General features: G+C 38.3%; 1 protein-coding gene across 1 annotated transcript in view; it reads left to right on the forward strand.

The window, feature by feature from the left end:
- Positions 1 to 17517, forward strand: part of LOC135219776 (basement membrane-specific heparan sulfate proteoglycan core protein-like) — a gene marked incomplete in the record, with an annotated part of 1285796 nt that overhangs the window by 444578 nt on the left and 823701 nt on the right. The window contains 1 exon segment of the mRNA XM_064256828.1: positions 1117 to 1230. Coding sequence (XP_064112898.1) covers positions 1117 to 1230 — 114 coding nt within the window.

Here is a 17517-nt window from a genome sequence, read left to right on the forward strand (position 1 = left end):
CTATTAAAATCATTCTTCAGGCTAGACCCATTATAATTAAGAATTATGATTCTTTGGGAGTTTAAACTTTGTGGTATTAGCACTAATAAATAAATACATTACAGTATGCATTGCTAATGGTGAAGTGCAATATTACTGTGTTTTATCATGAGTGAGTTATGTATTTTCTTGCACTACTGAAATGTCATTGTCTTATTTATTTATTCAGAATGTGCCTTCAGAGAATGGTGTTTAAATTAATATATATTTTTTCAATTTTCAAGAAATCTAACCATAGAATTGAATCATTATTATTGTCCACATTTATCTTTTATTTTGTCCTTTACAAGTTTTAGCAGGACAGTGCATACTTATTACAATGAACAACGCGTGTGCATTGTTCATTGTATTAAGTGCTACAGAATGTACATTAAAAGGATTGTGGGAAGAATATTTGAAGAATCTGACACTGACAATTTGCATGGATTAAGGCACATTTTTAGGTTTTGAAGACTGAAAAGTAGTACCCTCATCAGGAAGTGGTTTTGGTTATTCTTTATGGAAATACTGTGCTCATTAACAATCTTTCCTCTTTATTTGTATTAGTAAGGATGTATGTTCTGTGAATGTAAGGAAATTGATAACCATAAGCTGTTGTTCATATTTTTTGCAGTAAAAGGATAATTTTCCTTTTGTCTCCACTGACATAAGTTTTTTATTTTTGTTGTCTTGTTAAATTCATAGCATGAAATACATGTAGGCAGTTCATTCTTCATTTGGGGAATAGACGTATTTAATGTAGATTGGTCATATGATATTAATAGATCAACTAAATTAATGTCCAGTCCTGCACTGCATTGCACTTATTTAATGTATTGGTCCTATGATAGTAATCGGTTAGCTAAATTTAATGTCCAGTACTGCACTGCATTGCACCTATAAAATGTGATGAAAGTTTTTCATCTAAATGTATGTAGATATTGCCCGAATGCATATAACCTTAGTTGTTACTAGAAGAATCTGTAACCATGTTATTGTAGTCAGTGGTTTTCTATATGATGCACAATATGTTATATAAATCACATTATAGTATGTATGTGATAGTTTAATGCATGAAATTTTGATGTTTCGAAATAGCCTGTCGTCCTACGGAGTGGACTTGTAGAGATGGATCTTGCATTCCTGGAGATGCACATTGCAATGGCTATCCTGACTGTCGCGATGGTAGTGATGAGGAAGATTGCCGCAGAGGTGATTCATTATGCCTGTACTTTTTCTCAAGTAGAATAGAGTTAATGCACTGTACTTGGTTACCCTTGGTTGTTCCTGATTTTTTGTTTGTGGGCTGGCATTAGCACTTATATTCTTGTAAGGATTTTGTGTGCACAAAAGTTTGCAGTTGTCATTGTTTGATATAGTTATTGTTCTTGAGATTTGGGTTGAAATACTTTTGGGTATGGAGTTGTGGATATGCTTTGCAATTTTGTATTAGCTTCAGAATGACAACTATACTTTGGTCACTCTCTTACCTTTTTTTTTAATATCCTCAGAACATGTGATACATATAACAATGAAGGGTAACTTTTGTTGGGCAGTACACTGTACATTTTTCTTCAAAATAACCTATCTTTAAATACTGTAGCTGTAAGAGGTTACTAACATTTTAGATTGCTTTTCATTTGTAGTTTTTTGTATTGATTTCATGTATTGAACAGTATTTAATACTGTATTTCATAACAAAACTCAATTTTCATTGGCTGGTTAATTTGAATGTATTTTTACATATTTTGCAAGCAGAGAGCTAGAGTTTGGTGCATATAGACATTTTGAAACAAAAGTAAGTTTCAGACAAGTTAGATGTGTTCATACATGAAACAAACCTGAGGTCGTAACATTTAAGACAAATCTTCTAGTGCCAGCTGGAAACCAGTAAAAAAATTCAGTAGCATTATATGTATATGCAAGGAACTGGTGGCATCTGTCCTCTGTCATAAGTTAGATGAAGCAGCCACTGACCCAAGTTGGGCAATGGCCCTGATGAATAAAAAACAAGCATTTGCTTAAAGCAAAATCTTGTAAGAAAAAGCAAAAGTTCAAGTAACATAAGTTAGCAAAATCCTAGGAAAAAAGTAAATTTGCTACCTTTTGCTTAATGGATTCCAAGCTTTTGCTTAGAGACCCAGCCGTGTGCTACTCATGTTTTAGACATTCAGAACAGTTATAAAGATTTTCATGAAAGAAAAAAAGTAACTATCTTGTGAAATATGATCCCCTGCACTTGTGTCATCCTGTTTCTGTATGGAACACAGTTGATGGCCTAGCACTGGATGCCAGAAGTGGCTTTGTTGTTGCTGGTTTCTGTAGTCGCTGCTGCTGCCATTTCTGAGAATCATTGCATAACCATGGCACCTTACGTGCGCACGATTATCACTTGTCTGTCTAATCTCTCCCCTCTATATCTATTGCTATAAGTACACTGTAAATTATTTTTATGATAAAAATCTATACTATTTAGTCACGAACACAATATATGATAAAATACAGTCAATAGTGAATAAACAGTGTTGTTCTACACAAAAATGCAAATTAGTGATAATTTACTTCTATGAGAGAAAAAGGCTAATATTATGTAACAGTACAGGGGTAACTTGATTAATTGTCATATGTTCAGTAAGACAGATTTATTTAACCCTTAAACGCCGAAGAGGTATTTTAAAAATTGTCTCCCGTATGCCGGCGGGGTTCGGGAGTGAGCGCCGAAGCGGAAAAAATTTGTTTTTTTTTTTTTTTTTTTTTTAAATCACAGCACGCTTAGTTTTCAAGATTAAGAGTTCATTTTTTACTCTATTTTTGTCATTTCCTGAAGTTTAGTATGGAACCATCAGAAATGAAAAAAAATATCATTTTCATGTATAAATATTGGTATATATGACAGTGCGAAAAAAAAAATTCATATATAATTGTATTCAAATCGCGCTGTGAGCAAAACGGTTAAAGCTAACAAGTTAATTTTTTTTTGTTGAATTTTTTTTTCGTTGTATTGCAATCATTTTGGTATATAACACATTGTAAAACGATCAAAGCAACACAAAGAAAATATTATCACAAAATGATGCATGAATTCGTAACTCACGGACATAAAAAAATGTTTCTTTCAAAAATTCACCATAAATCGAAATATTATTCTAGAGACTTCTAATTTGTTTCAAAATGAAGATAAATGATTGAATATTACTAGACTGTAAGAGTTTTAGCTTACAATTGCATTATTCGAAAATTTCGGTCGAGTTGAAGTTGACTGAATGTAGAATTTTTTTTTATTTATCTGTATTTATATGCAAATATTTCAAAAATGAGAAAAGCTACAACCTTCAATTATTTTTTGTTGTATTCTACATGAAATTGCACACGTTTTCATATATAAAACTCTATGAAATAGCTAATATAAAATGGAGCAAATATTACGAGAATGCGAAGTAAGCATTTCGGAGATTTGCGGCGGAGGGAAGGAAAAAGGTTTTTTTTTTTAAATTCACCATAAATCAAAATATTGTGCTAGAGACTTCAAATTTGTTCAAAATGAAGATAAATGATTGAATATTACTAGACTGTAAGACGTTTAGCTTACAATTGCGTTTTTCGAACATTTCGGTTGAGTCAAAGTTGACCGAACTTTGAATTTTTTCTATTTATCGTGAGTTATTTGCAAATATTTTAAAAAAAAGGAAAGCTACAACCATTAATTATTTTTTTGTTGTATTCTACATGAAATTGCACACATTTTCATATATAAAACTCTATATAACGGCTAATATGAAATGGAGCAAATATTACGAGAATGTGACATAAGCATTTCGGAGATTTACGGCGGAAAATCCGCGCGCAGAGGGAAGGAAAATTTTTTTCAAAAATTCACTATAAATCAAAATATTGTTGCAAAATGAAGATAAATAATTGAATATTACCAGACTATAAGAGTTTTAGCTTACAATTGCGTTTTTCGACCATTTTGGTCGAGTCAAAGTTGACCGAACGTCGATTTTTTTCTATTTATCGTAATTTTTATGCAAATATTCCAAAAATTATAAAAGCTACCACCTCAAATTATATTTTGTTGTATTCTTCATGAAATTCCGCACATTTTCATATATACAACTCTATGAAACGGCTAATATGAAATGGAGTAAATATTACGGGAATGCGACGTAAGCATTTAGGAGATTTGTGGCGGAGATGCCACGCACGGAGGGAAGGAAAAAGTTTTTTCGAAAATTCACCATAAATCAAAATATTGTGCTAGTGACTTCCAATTTGTTTCAAAATCAAGATAAATGATTGAATATTACTAGAATGTTAGATTTTTTGCTTACCCAAAAATACCAATATATATATATAATATATATAGTATATATATATATATATATATATATATATATATATATATATATAGTATAATATATAATTAATGAATATATATATATATATATATAAATATAAATATATATATATATTATATCATTATATAATATATCTATATATATTATTATATATATATATAATATATCATAATTACATTTTTCTATTTTGGTATTTTGGTACGAATGCATAACTAAAAGTAATGCAGGTGTGAAACTTTTCTTTTTGCATAAAATGAAATAACATATAAAATACATCAATAGATACAGATATATAAAATATATATACTGTAAATATAAAACTAAATATAAAATAAATGCAGAATACTCACTCGTAATCCTGACTCTTCGTACTATTCTTGTTTTTTCCCTCCTCCATTGAAGTCTTGCATTTTTTTCCTCTGGGCATTACGAGGTACAGGTGGAGGAGGGAGACACGCGGCCTTACTGCTGATGGGCCGCCGCCGCTGGGCCCTCCGCTGTTGGTACGTCAGGCACACTCCAATATATGACCGCATTGTGGTACTTGTGCTCACACTCCCCGAACCTGCAAAGAGCTATTTTGCAGGTGTGACAGAAGAACGGGGTGTCTCTCCTTCTGCCATTCATATGGCACACCCGGCACCGTTTCTGCCTGCGCCCTTGTAGGAGCTCCAGTGTGTGATCCCCTGGCTGCAGCCGACACACAGGATCCGCTATCCGACGAGAAGTCATCTGAGCGGGGGCGGGATCATCAAGGGGCGGTGGCAGCAGCAGGGGCGGCGGCAGCAGGGGCAGTGGCAGCAGGGGTAGTGGCAGCAGGGGCGGCGGCAGCAGCAGCAGTAGCAGCAGCAGCAGCAGCAGCAGCAGCAGCAGCAGCGGTAGGAGCAGGACGACCGAAGTTGGCCCTCCTAACATCTGCCCTTTCCTCTAGGGGCAGATCTGCAGCTTGGGACAGGGGGGCAGTGATGGAAGGCCACTCATCGGGATTAAAGTTGATGAGGGCATTCCCGGCTACCTCGAGAAACTTGATGTGGGACAACCTCCGGAGATCTGGATTGTAGTACCCACAGTAGAGGATGTAGGCATTCTGGAGGGCCAACTGAAGAATGTATTTGAGGAGCTTCTGTGTCCACCTGGTTCTCCTGGCGAAGGGATAATACTGGATGAGTTGATCAAAGAGATCAATTCCTCCCATGTGGCTATTGTAGTGCCCAATGACGGTAGGCCGCTCCACACGAAACTCCTCATACATAACTCAGCCCTGCCGACGTGTCTTCTTCCGCTGGATGATCTCCTCTTGGATGGGTTCATGTCTCGTTGTAATCATGGGGACGAGTCGGACCCCCTTCCATCAGATGACGAAGACAGCTCCCTTCCGCCGCCACTCTGTCTCTCCTCTTGCCAGATATTGCGGATGGCTAGTGAACCTCTTGAGGACATTCAGGGCCCCACACACCAACCGAAGGGTACCACTGACGTGCACACCTGCCTCATACAGTTCCTGGGCCAGGGATACCGGGTTATAATAATTATCCATAAAGAAGACTGAATACAGTGTCACGCAGCGTGGAGAAGACCCCGGAATACACCAAGAAGTCCACGACGTATCCAGTGTTGGACTCCGTAATAAAAAAAAGTTTCACTCCATATTTCTTCGGCTTCTTGGGGTTATACACTTTAATGCTAAGACGTCCTTTGTAAGGCATCATCCCCTCATCCAAAGAAAGGTTCTTGCCAGGAACCACAAGAATTTTGCACTGTTCACAAATGTACTCAAACACTGGGCGGGACTAAGATGAGGCGATCGGGGTTATTCCGGGGTATGGCCCTTCGGTTGAAGGTGTTGAAATACCTGTCCAACGCCAGGAAACTATCACGGGGCATAATGCCGGGCACATTGGGCATACTTAAAAAAAAAATTCCGCCTCCAGTATTGCCTGACGTCGGCAGCAGGCATCATACCAAAAAAAATGTGGAGCCCCAAAAAATGTGTCATTTCGGTGAGGTTGCAGCCCTGCCAGCGATATGAAAATGTCATCCGTAGTTCGTCACGGCAGTACCGAGAGTAGTCCACTGTCTCTGCTACCAGGTATTCCATCAATTCCCGCATCAGGAACAGCTGAATGAACCCCAGAGCAGTGAGAGGAACAGGTACGGTGAGCCCAGGTGCTGCTGTGAATGGGCGCATGTTAGGTGGGGTGGGGTCCTCTGACCACCCCTCGTCGCTCTCGGACAACCGACCTTCACCTTGGCTGGTGCGACGCTCCGACTTTCTACGTGCCCGCGCACGTGCTCGGGCACATTTTCGCACTCAAAACCCCCCCACTGGCCCATCTCCTTCACTTAGGCCCTCTCTTTCTGTGTCGTCATCGGCGACAAAACTAGACGACGTTATCTCCTCCTCCTCCTCCTCCTCAGATTCCCCTTCATACGCACTAAAACCACTAAATTTGAGCTCACTTTCGGGATGTGACCCTCGAATGGACATTGGGGGCAAATATTCATCATCACTAATATCGGGAGTGATGTCCTCGTCACTAGATGACCAACCGCCATCAAAATGAGGACTTGCGACATGCTGCCGATTGAGCTCTAATAAGTAATCGTCAATGTCCTTTGGTTCGAGGCCTCCCAAATGCCTACGAATGCCCCTAAGGACACCCCGATGCTTCCTAGGGGTTACTAAAGGGACACGAGACACACGTTGTGGTCCTTGAATACTTTTGCCCACACAAGGCCGCACGGAACGGCGTTGAGGAGCGAGGTCATCTTGGGTACTGATGTTGGCTGATGCGAGAAGGAGGCATTTCGTGCATGCGCATCTGGGTCACGCTGGTAAACAAAACAGCAGCTTGATCCGTGAACTCCCAGCACTACCCAAGGCGCAGGATTCAAAAGTTTTCACCTAGTAGGCCTATAACTATTTTTCCGCAAATTTTTAAAAAAACTTTTTTCATCGACGTACCATACATCCAATCGGCATACAACAGACAATTTTAATCGTTAAAGGGTTAATTTGTATTAAATATTTATTTGTATTAAACATTTTATAGATATTTTGCCGTTTAAATTAATATATTTTAAACTGAGGTAATAATTTTTATAAGCATATTATGGGGTGTGTATACTTAAGAGTGTTATAAAAGGGTCCTAATCTAAGATGACCTAGGATATTTTGGGATGATAGTTAAGGGTTTTTTGTTTGAAATTATATTAAGCTGTTTTAGTAGGATAATTTAAGCTATATTTTTGTTTGAACTATAAAATTAAGCAGTGAAGTGTTAAAATAGACAGTTATAAGCATTTTAGTTTACGGGGTACAGGATATTTGGCAGTTTAAGCCAGTTTTAAGCGTTTTTAGAGGGGGATTTTTGCATTTCCATGGATTTTACATTTCCACCTTAGGTTTTGTTACCTATGTATTCCCGCATAAAAGTTGGGGATCACTGTATGTGGATAACACTCATACGAAGGATTCAGATATGTTAAGGCCTCTTGCTAACGGGAAACATGTAGTAGTACCTGTTTTGCCTGCTTGCCTATTAAAGTTTGAAGGAAGGATGTCAACACTCCAATCGAGATTGCAGGTTACAGATTCTTCTGGTAACGACCGTGCAATGGTGAATGTCCATGCAGTGGCAAACGTCCATGATGTTTCTAGGCCTGCAGGGGATGGTATTAATAATCGTCCGTCAGACTGTCATTCCAGGTCACGTTCACCCAGTAGTGTTCACGGCTCTACTTCAGTGAGTCAAGACCGAAGGAGCTAGAGTAGGCACAGTCATGATTTGTCTCAGGAACAGTTGGATGTGATGAGAAGCCAACATTCTCATTCAGGATTGGGGAGCAGGGACCATGGCCGATGTTCGCATTCAAGATCAAGAAGCAGAGACCACAGCTGATGTTCGTCCTCCCCAGGCCGGGGACATACATAACCAGGCCATGGGAAGATTAATGTCTGTCACGTCATTGGAGAGAGGTTCATCATTTTCCAGAGTTAGTCTTCGAGATCTTCCTATTCCCTCCACTTCAGCTGGATATGGATACCCAGGATTTCCTTTCCCCTTATGCAGAGGTTACAGATCTGATTCATCAGTTCTATAATCTCTCTAAGAGGACTGAAACTCCTTCCACAATTGCTCCAACAGGTATTGAAGTGCTGCTAGGACCTAATAAGAATGTTAAGACTTCCTTTGAGTTACCATGCTCCAGTCATGCTGATTCAGTTCTACAACATGTGAATGCATTGATTGCAGGCAGGAATAGTTCATTAAGGTTGAACTGATCTTCCAAGTTTCTTCCAGCTCCTCTTTTTTGTCGTAGGATATACTATACGACACCTATTGTTCCGAAACTCAACTTGAACCTTTTTTCCATTTGGCAGTAGTAGTATTAGTGGTGGTAGTAGTAGTAGTAGGTTCATTCCTGAAAGGAATTATTGCAGACCCTTAGATACATTATCAAATAATAATAATCCATAATATTCACTAAGTGGCATTACCTCGATATAGCTCACAAAAGTTAGTTAAATACACCTTTATAAACTCTAATTAATTTCATTACCACAATAAAAAATTAATTTCATTACCACAATAAATCTCCTTAGTTATATCACGTTTTTAGCATATTTATAGAATATACAAATGTCAAATGTCAAAAAAAATTAATTTACATTTTTTAACACCTCCATGAATGATAAGACATATAGAGGAAATATATATATATATATATATATATATATATATATATATATATATATATATATATATATATATATATATATATATATATAAAGTCAATCACAAAACTTACATCTGTGTGCCCAACTATATATCTTTTAAATTATGAAATATATAAAACAACTGTACTCATTGAACACATTGCTTGAGCTGCCAAAAAGAAACTTCAGAACCTTAGGAAGTGTGGTAAAACACTTGATGTGTGTGTACACTTCTCATTTCTTAAATTACCACTTGAAAACTAACGACATGGTTTTACGAACTAGATGGGTTTTTGTTTCTGCATTAGCATACTTAGCCCCATGAACAAATTAAACCTGTCAATCAAAATATACACCTACTCATACAGATGCAATAAATAACCTTTAAGTTACAATACAAACCCTTAAAATTCAAAATACTTTTATGACTCACATATTCACCTAAACAAAATTAAACACCATAACTCAAATATATTATATCAAATGATAGGCCTTGAGAACATAACATAATACCACGTCACATTTAACATGAAAGTCTTAGCCTTCAACTAATAACACCAGCTTTTGAATAGGACTGACAATAACTGAAAAACATGTCTTAATCTAGGCACTGCAAATTGTTCCTTTGTCATCAGGATACACATCTATTACTCGTCCCATTGGCCACTGAAACCTTGGTTTAATGTCATTCTTTACCAAGACCACATCACCAACAACTAGATTTCTTCTTGGTTCATTCCACTTTTGTCTTGTCTGTAAAGTGCTCAAATACTCCATTCTAAATTTTGATCAAAACAGTTTAGTCAGATATTGAACACATCACCTTCGCCTCATGTCAACATCATACTTTTGAAACAAACCAAGGGGAGGGACCACATAAGATTTTGGAATCAACAAATGGTTTGGAGTTAGTGGCTCAAGGTCATCAACACTGTCACTTACAGTGGTTAACGGTCTTGAATTGACAATATTCTTAACCTCACAAAGCAGAGTCCATAAACTTTCATCATTTAGCCTTTCATCAAATTCCTTCAGCTGTGCAGACAGCACTTTTCTAACCGTTCTGATATGGCGCTCCCAACAACCACCCATGTGGTTTGCTGCAGGTGGATTGAATTTCCATTCAGTGTGATGATGCCACAAATACTTCTCAATCTCCTTTTCTGTCATCTCACCAAGAGCTGCCTTAAGTTCTCTTTCAGCCCCATGAAAGTTGGTTCCGTTAACACATCTGATAACTTTGGGATGACCTCTTCGAGCAACAAATCTTCGCAAAGCATTTATGAAAGAATCAGATTGTAAGGTGTTTGCAGTTTCAATATTAACTGACCTACTAACCAAGTAGGTAAATATTACACCATACCTCTTTTTAACTCCTTTCTTCCTTCCTTCCTTGATGTAATAGGGTCCAATGAAGTCAATACCAACATTACTGAATGGTAGTAAAGGTTCCAATTGATCTGCTGGAAGATCAGCCATCCTTTGACTTGAAGCTGGTTCTTTAAACTTCCTGCAAGTAACACAATGAAATAACACGTTCCTGACAGTTGCATTAATTGATGATTCAATACTTCTGCCGAAGATTTGAGAAAACATGGTTTCTACCTGAATGAGCTAATAATTCATGCTCATGTAGTGTCAACAATATAGTCACATCTTGCTTCTTCAGCAACAGTATGGAACGTTTGGCAGACTGTGGAATATGAGCCCTTCTTATCCTACCTCCAACCTTCAATAAGCCATCCTCAGAATCAAGAAAGGGATCAAGCTTATATATTGGACTACTCTTGCCAACTGACAATACCCTTGACAAAGCCTTCGCTTCATCACCAAACGCCTCCTGTTGAACATACATTATGATTGCCCTTTCAGCATCATTGGTTGCACAATCTTTCCTTTTACCTCTTAAGAATTTACTTCAGTTGTTGAAATACTGCCTTTAGTAACATTGACCATGAAGAGTAATATTCAATCAATCTTATAAACCCATGACATTCCTCAGAAGTTGTGATTGCAGACACATGTTCATTCTCGCCATCAACACAATCTGCACACACATACTCCTGTGAAGGCAAACAGTCAGATGCAATAAATAATGGGCCATGAAACCATTCGTCTTACTGCATAAACTGCTGTACACTAATACCTTTTGATGCCACATCAGCAGGGTTATCGCTGGAGCTTACTCACCACCATTGCTTAGGCTGGGAGCACTCTCTTATAACCCTGACCTTTTTGTGTTGCTATGAATATAGTGAAGGCCTGTACTGCCTTTATTATAAAAAGCATAAGTTTGTACTACATTGTCACTACCCTTTACTTGTAATTGCACAGGCAAAATCGATTGCAACACTGTATCAGAAATTGTACATGCAGAAGACTGCACACTACCTTGACTTTGAGTATTACCTTGACCTTGAGCAGTCTTAACCTGGAGTGCAACCTTCACCTTGAGTACCATTTTGACATTGAGCACACACACACACACACACACACATATTTATATATATATATATATATATATATATATATCTATATATATATATATATATATATATATATATATAGTATATATATATATATATATATATATATATATATAAAAGTTCATCACAAAACTTACATCTGTGCCCAATTTTATATCCTTTAAATTACGAAATATATAAAACAACTGTACTTATTGAACACATTGCTTGAGCTGCCAAAAAGAAACTTCAGAACCTTTGGAAATGAGGTAAAACCACTTGATGTGTGTACACCTCTCAGCTCTTAAACTACCACGTGAAAACTTAACATGGTTTTACCAAGTAGATGGGTTGTTGTTTCTGCATGAACAACCTGGCCTAACTTTGGATCAGGTTAGGACAGAGTGTCCCTCTTCAACGTGTCAAGAAGCGACTACTTTAGAGATGACAGTATCTTAAAATCTTCCAGACAGCATCTTGGTTGGATTTATGGTCTATGGCTGTGGCCAAACTCACTTTGCCCACTTCAACAAAGAGTTCAGTGAGTGAGAATCTCATACATTATGAATCTGAGTGTTAGAATGTATGGGCAAATATATTTTTGAGGAGAAAGTATGCAGCCCTAGCCAAGGTGGCCTGGTCAGTAGATGTGGATTCCTTATTGTGGTACTACTTCGCATTTACTATTAGCAAAAGGTCTTAGCATATTTGAATTCTTTGTATGAATGTTATCCACATACAGTGCTCCCCCACTTTTATGTGGGAATAGGTTCCAAACCCTTCAGCAGAAATGCAAAAATGCCCTCTAAAAATGCTTACAACTGGGTTATAACTGCCGAATGCCCTGTACCCCTTAAACTAAAATGTTTATAACTCTATTTTAATATTTCACTGTTTAATTTTATAGTTCAAACAAAAATATACCTTCAATTATAGTCTTAGTTGCTTTTGTCGAAGGATACACTAGAGGTGGCCATTGACAGATGTAGGATGGATATGAATGATAGCCTAGTTCAGCAGGCAGGAAGTATATACCTGCTGGGTCTAAACCTAATATCGGACCACAGACCCAACAACCTAGACAGGAAGATTGCGAGACCAGTTCCTGCACCTAATCCTCCTCAATCGGTCACTTCATTGAAAAAGCAAGCTCAACAACAACCCTATCAGAGCAGGGCTACAAGAGTGAGGGGAAATCGGGGCAGAGGCAGAGGTATGAGACGATAGAGTGGACACCTCTCCCCACTCATTGCCACCATTTGGGGATGCCTGGCGAGCCATTGGGCTATGTGGCAGAGTTACAGGGTGGAGCCATAGGTAGTAGATGCCTTTTGGGTAGGTTATCTACTCTCATTCGAATTTACTCTTCCTCTTTCAGAAGATGATGGAGAAGGGAGCAGTAGAGCAAGTAGAGCACCCTTCATCAGGATTCTCCTGCCAAATTTTCCTGGTTCTGAAGGCCAGTGGTGAGTGGAGGTCAGTCATAGATCTGTCAACATTGAACATGCTCGTCAATATGGCGAAGTGCAAAATGGAGACTCCACAAACAGTCTCAGCAGCAGTCAGTGACAACTTTATGCTGACTGTAGGTTTGAAGGATGTATACTTCCAGGTCTCTATCCATCCTTCCTCCCAGAAGTTTTCTCATTTCAGTTTTGGGGAAGAGGTTTTCCAATTCAAGGTTCTCTGCTTTGGTTTGACAACGTCTCCGCAGGTGTTCACAAGAGTATTTGCTTTGGTGTCAGCATGAGCTTATTCTCAGGGGATCAGACTTCTAAAGATATCTTGATGACTGGCTGGTCTTAGTGAGTTCCAAGAAAAAAGCTGATTCAAGACTGGGTTCAACTACTTCAGTTTTGCCACAGCTTAGGCATTGTGGTAAATCTGGAAAAGTCAAATCTAAGCCCCGGTCAGAAGATTCTATACCAGGAATGATGATAGACTCAAATGCATTGAGAGTTTTTCCATCTGAGCAGAGGATAGAGAAGTTCAGGATGGTAGCTCTTGCCTTTCTCTCTGAACAAACACAACCAGTGAAACAGTAGCAGGTTGCTCTAGGCCTGTTGACTTCTCTGGAGAAACTTGTTCCTCATGGTTGCTACATCTGCAATTGCTACAGTGGAGACTAAAGGAGTTTTGGTCTCCAGTAAGCGATTCCCCTCACATGCAAGTCCCATTGTCGTCAGAGGTCAGAAGCCATCTAGTACTGTGGTGGTTGGATGACAACAATCTGACTGTGGGGATGCCTCTCCAGAACTTTACTGTTCTCAGACGCTTCTTCCGAACATTGGGGAGCTCATTTAGGACAGTGGTTCCCTAGGGTCCAGGAGAAGGTCCTAGGGGGTTTGTGACAATGAAAAATTTAATAGTTTTTCAACTCCAGAAAAAATATGGCGGTTTTTACCAATTTTAGTTTGTATCAAATTTAAAGCAACAAAAAAAATTAGGAAAATATTTTATACATTTACTTATACTTGCTTTGTGCATGAATAGGCAAATATTAAATGTACTTCATTGTTCTGGGTATCCCAATAATGGTAGCTTTTGAATTGGGTTGGGTGGGGCCCTCAGCTGGGACTCATCATATGGGGGGTCCCTTGTTATGGTCAAGTTTAGGAACCTCTGATCTAGAGGAGCAGCTGACCTGACCTCTGGGAAGTGGGGTCAGCAAGACAGTCAACTACACATCAGTGTGCTGGAGTTGACAACAGCTTTCCTATTACTTCAGCAGTTTCAGGGGGGGGGGGGTGACAGAGCACTCCATTTTACTGATGTCAGACAACACAACAGTAGGAGCTTATGTGAACAAGTGGACTGTTGTCTCGCCAATTTCATCTAATAACATTCCAGTTACATCAGTGGACCTGATGGCCAGATACTTTCCAGGCAAAAGGAATGTAGTGGCTGACAAAGTAAGCAGACAGACAGTTTCGGGGAAAAGAGTGGTCTCTGCATCGGGAGATTGCAGACAGGCTGTTTGGGATGTGGGGAAGACTAATGATAGACCTCTTCACTACAAGATTCAATAGGAAATTATAGGTCTATTGCTCAGTAGCTCCTGACACGTTTGCACTAGCGGAGGGCACTCTGCAACATCCATGGGACAACTTGGTCGTGTATGCATTCCTCCATTTTGCCTGATTTGCTATGTCCTGAACGAAGTGATGAGGTCCCACAATCTCAAGATGACTGGTAGCTCCTTTATGGCCCTAAGCAGATGGAGACCATCAAGTATCTCCTGCGAGCAAGAGGATTTTCTTGAGGAACAGCATTTCAGCTAGCAGGTTATCTCAGAAAGTCCTCCATATCTGTGTACCAGGGAAAGTGGTCCGTGTACACTGGACCCCCCGTATTCATGGGGATGCATTCCAGACCCCCACCCCCACCTTAAGTAGCTAGAATCCACGAATATTTAGAACTCTACAAAAACGCTTGAAAGTGCGCATATTGTTACTTCAGCCACAAGAAAACCCCATTAAAAATGCTTATACCTGTTTTTTTTTAATATATGTAGATTCATCACAGAGAGTGCATTCAGTCATGAAATTGATATAAAAATATATTGATGTGTGGATATTTCTCATAGAAATATCCAGCGAATATGCAAATTTTGGGTAATAATGGGTAGCTAAGGTCCATAGAGAAATCCACAAATACACAAGTCTGCGAATAACGAGAACATGAATATAGGGGGTCCACTGTACTGTGATTGGTGAAAAAAATGGGATACCTCTCCTCTCGGAACCTCGATTCAACAAATAGTAAATTACAAATACTATAGTAATTTACTGGGATTTTCTCAGAACAGAAAATCTTCTTTCTGTTTCAGCCATTAAGGGCTACAGGACTGCTTTAGCTTTAGTTTTACGTATGAAGGACATGGATATAACTATATCTTGCGGGTATCTATGCTGATTAAGAGCTTTGAGCAGTTCTGTTCCCCTTGAGAGTTAATGTCCTGCAATTAGGATTTTACTCTTGTACTATTGGCTAGCCTTACTTGAGCCCTCTATGAGCCATTGCAACAGGCAATGGATAGACTGTTGTCCCTGAAGACAGTCATTTTGCTAGCCTTAGCTTCAGCAAAATTGGAAGGCTAATTACATGGTCTGTCATATGATGTCAGACATACTAGATGTTGGAAGTCAGTAGCTTTCAAATTTTTTCCTGGAATTCATTGCTAAGACAAAGTCCCTTAATTCATGATGACAGATTTGTCTCCTTTATTATATCTTCTTTGGGAGACTGTTGTCGATGACCCTGACAAAATATTGCTATGTCCTGTCAGAACACTGCATGCTTATCTAGAAAGAACTCATCTCAGACCTAGATGTAGAAGACTTTTTGTTACCACAGGCTACGCGAAGAAAGAAGTGTCCAAGAATACATTCTTGTTCTGGATATAAGAAACAATCATGAATGCTTATTCGTCATCATCAATTGCTTTAACCAAAAGTGCATGACATCAGAAGGCTGAGTTCTTTAGCATTCATGAAAAATTTATCTGTTCATAGAAAATTGAATGCTGGTCTATGGTGTCACCAAACCAAGTTCACTTCCCTCTAACTGAAGGATATTGCCTGTAGGTCCTTGGATACTTTTTCCTTGGGTCCAGTGGTGGCTGCTCAACAGGCTGTGTAGCTCATCCAGTGGTCCCCATTGGACACTTTGTATCAAGCCTAAGATGATATTGTGAAAGTGAAATGAATTAGACAACTGATCTCTTTTTCTTTTCTTCTTTCTGTCTTTTTTTACCTATGGGCTGTATGAAGATTGTTCCATATCATAAGCTGGAACAGCATGATACAGGTAAGTCCAGTGGCCATGCTTTTAGAGTAATCCTCAATAAATGAAGTTACTTTTCAGTAGCATAACACTCCTCTCTTCAGCAAGGAAAGAGAGGGATGATAACAAACCTAGATAAGTGACTGCATTGGTTTGTTAGTGGAGCAGATGGCTTTTTATCGTCCACTCATGCAATGAACCATGGCACTGTATGAAAACCCAAAGGCCTGAACCTAAGATATACACATATAAAAAGTTGAGAGGTGTGGATCTTCTTTCATAGATTTCTCTTATACAAGAAGAATGACCTGGTGTGGCAAACCTCAAGTTGGAAATTGATACTTGCCTACCACCAAGAATAAGTCTTAATGTTAAGACCCCAGGTTTGTTCCATGTATGAACAAATGACAAAATTTTGAAATAGTATTTTCATAACAAACCTGCAGTCTTGACATTTAAGGGCCATCTCTAACCACCCCTCTGACAGTTTTACCTGGGTTGGAAGATGACTGAGACCTCATGAAGCCCCACTTGGGTTGGTGGCTGTTCCAATTAACTGATGATAGAGGACAGATGCCACCAGTTCCTTGCATATATAATTCTATTGAATTTTTCTACTGTTTCCAGCATGTGCTAGATTTATTTTAATGTTAAGACTGCAGGATTGTTAGTCAGGAAAAATAAAAATTATTTAAAACATTTTTAATTTTTTATACTTTACATTGCTTTGAAAGTAATGTGCATAGTTTTCTTTCATTTGCTGGTACAGATGCAATACAGATGCCTAATTCTTGTTAATTTTACAGTTTGTTTAGGCTGAGAGAATATGATTTATGATCTTAATCTGTATTGTCTATTAAGGACCTTTTAGTAGTTAGCAGTTTTTAAGCAGTTTTTATGCATTTTTTCACCACAAGAATATTATTTAAATGGATATGGGTAACATGCTACTTTAACAAATGTAGGTTATGGTAGCCTTTTCATGTCCCATCAACCAATTTGGGTTCATGTGTTTTATTTTTCTAAATGTGAGAAAGTAGTATTATGAAATGACAAGTATATATTCAGAGACTATTTTTGTTGAAACTTGTATTGCTTTCGAATATAAAATTGTGGATTTCACTTGTGTGCAACTGAAATAATCTAATTTTTAAGTATCACATAACTTCCA

Source organism: Macrobrachium nipponense, chromosome 1, assembly GCF_015104395.2.
Source record: "Macrobrachium nipponense isolate FS-2020 chromosome 1, ASM1510439v2, whole genome shotgun sequence".
In the NCBI taxonomy this organism is placed as follows: Eukaryota; Metazoa; Arthropoda; class Malacostraca; order Decapoda; family Palaemonidae; genus Macrobrachium; species Macrobrachium nipponense.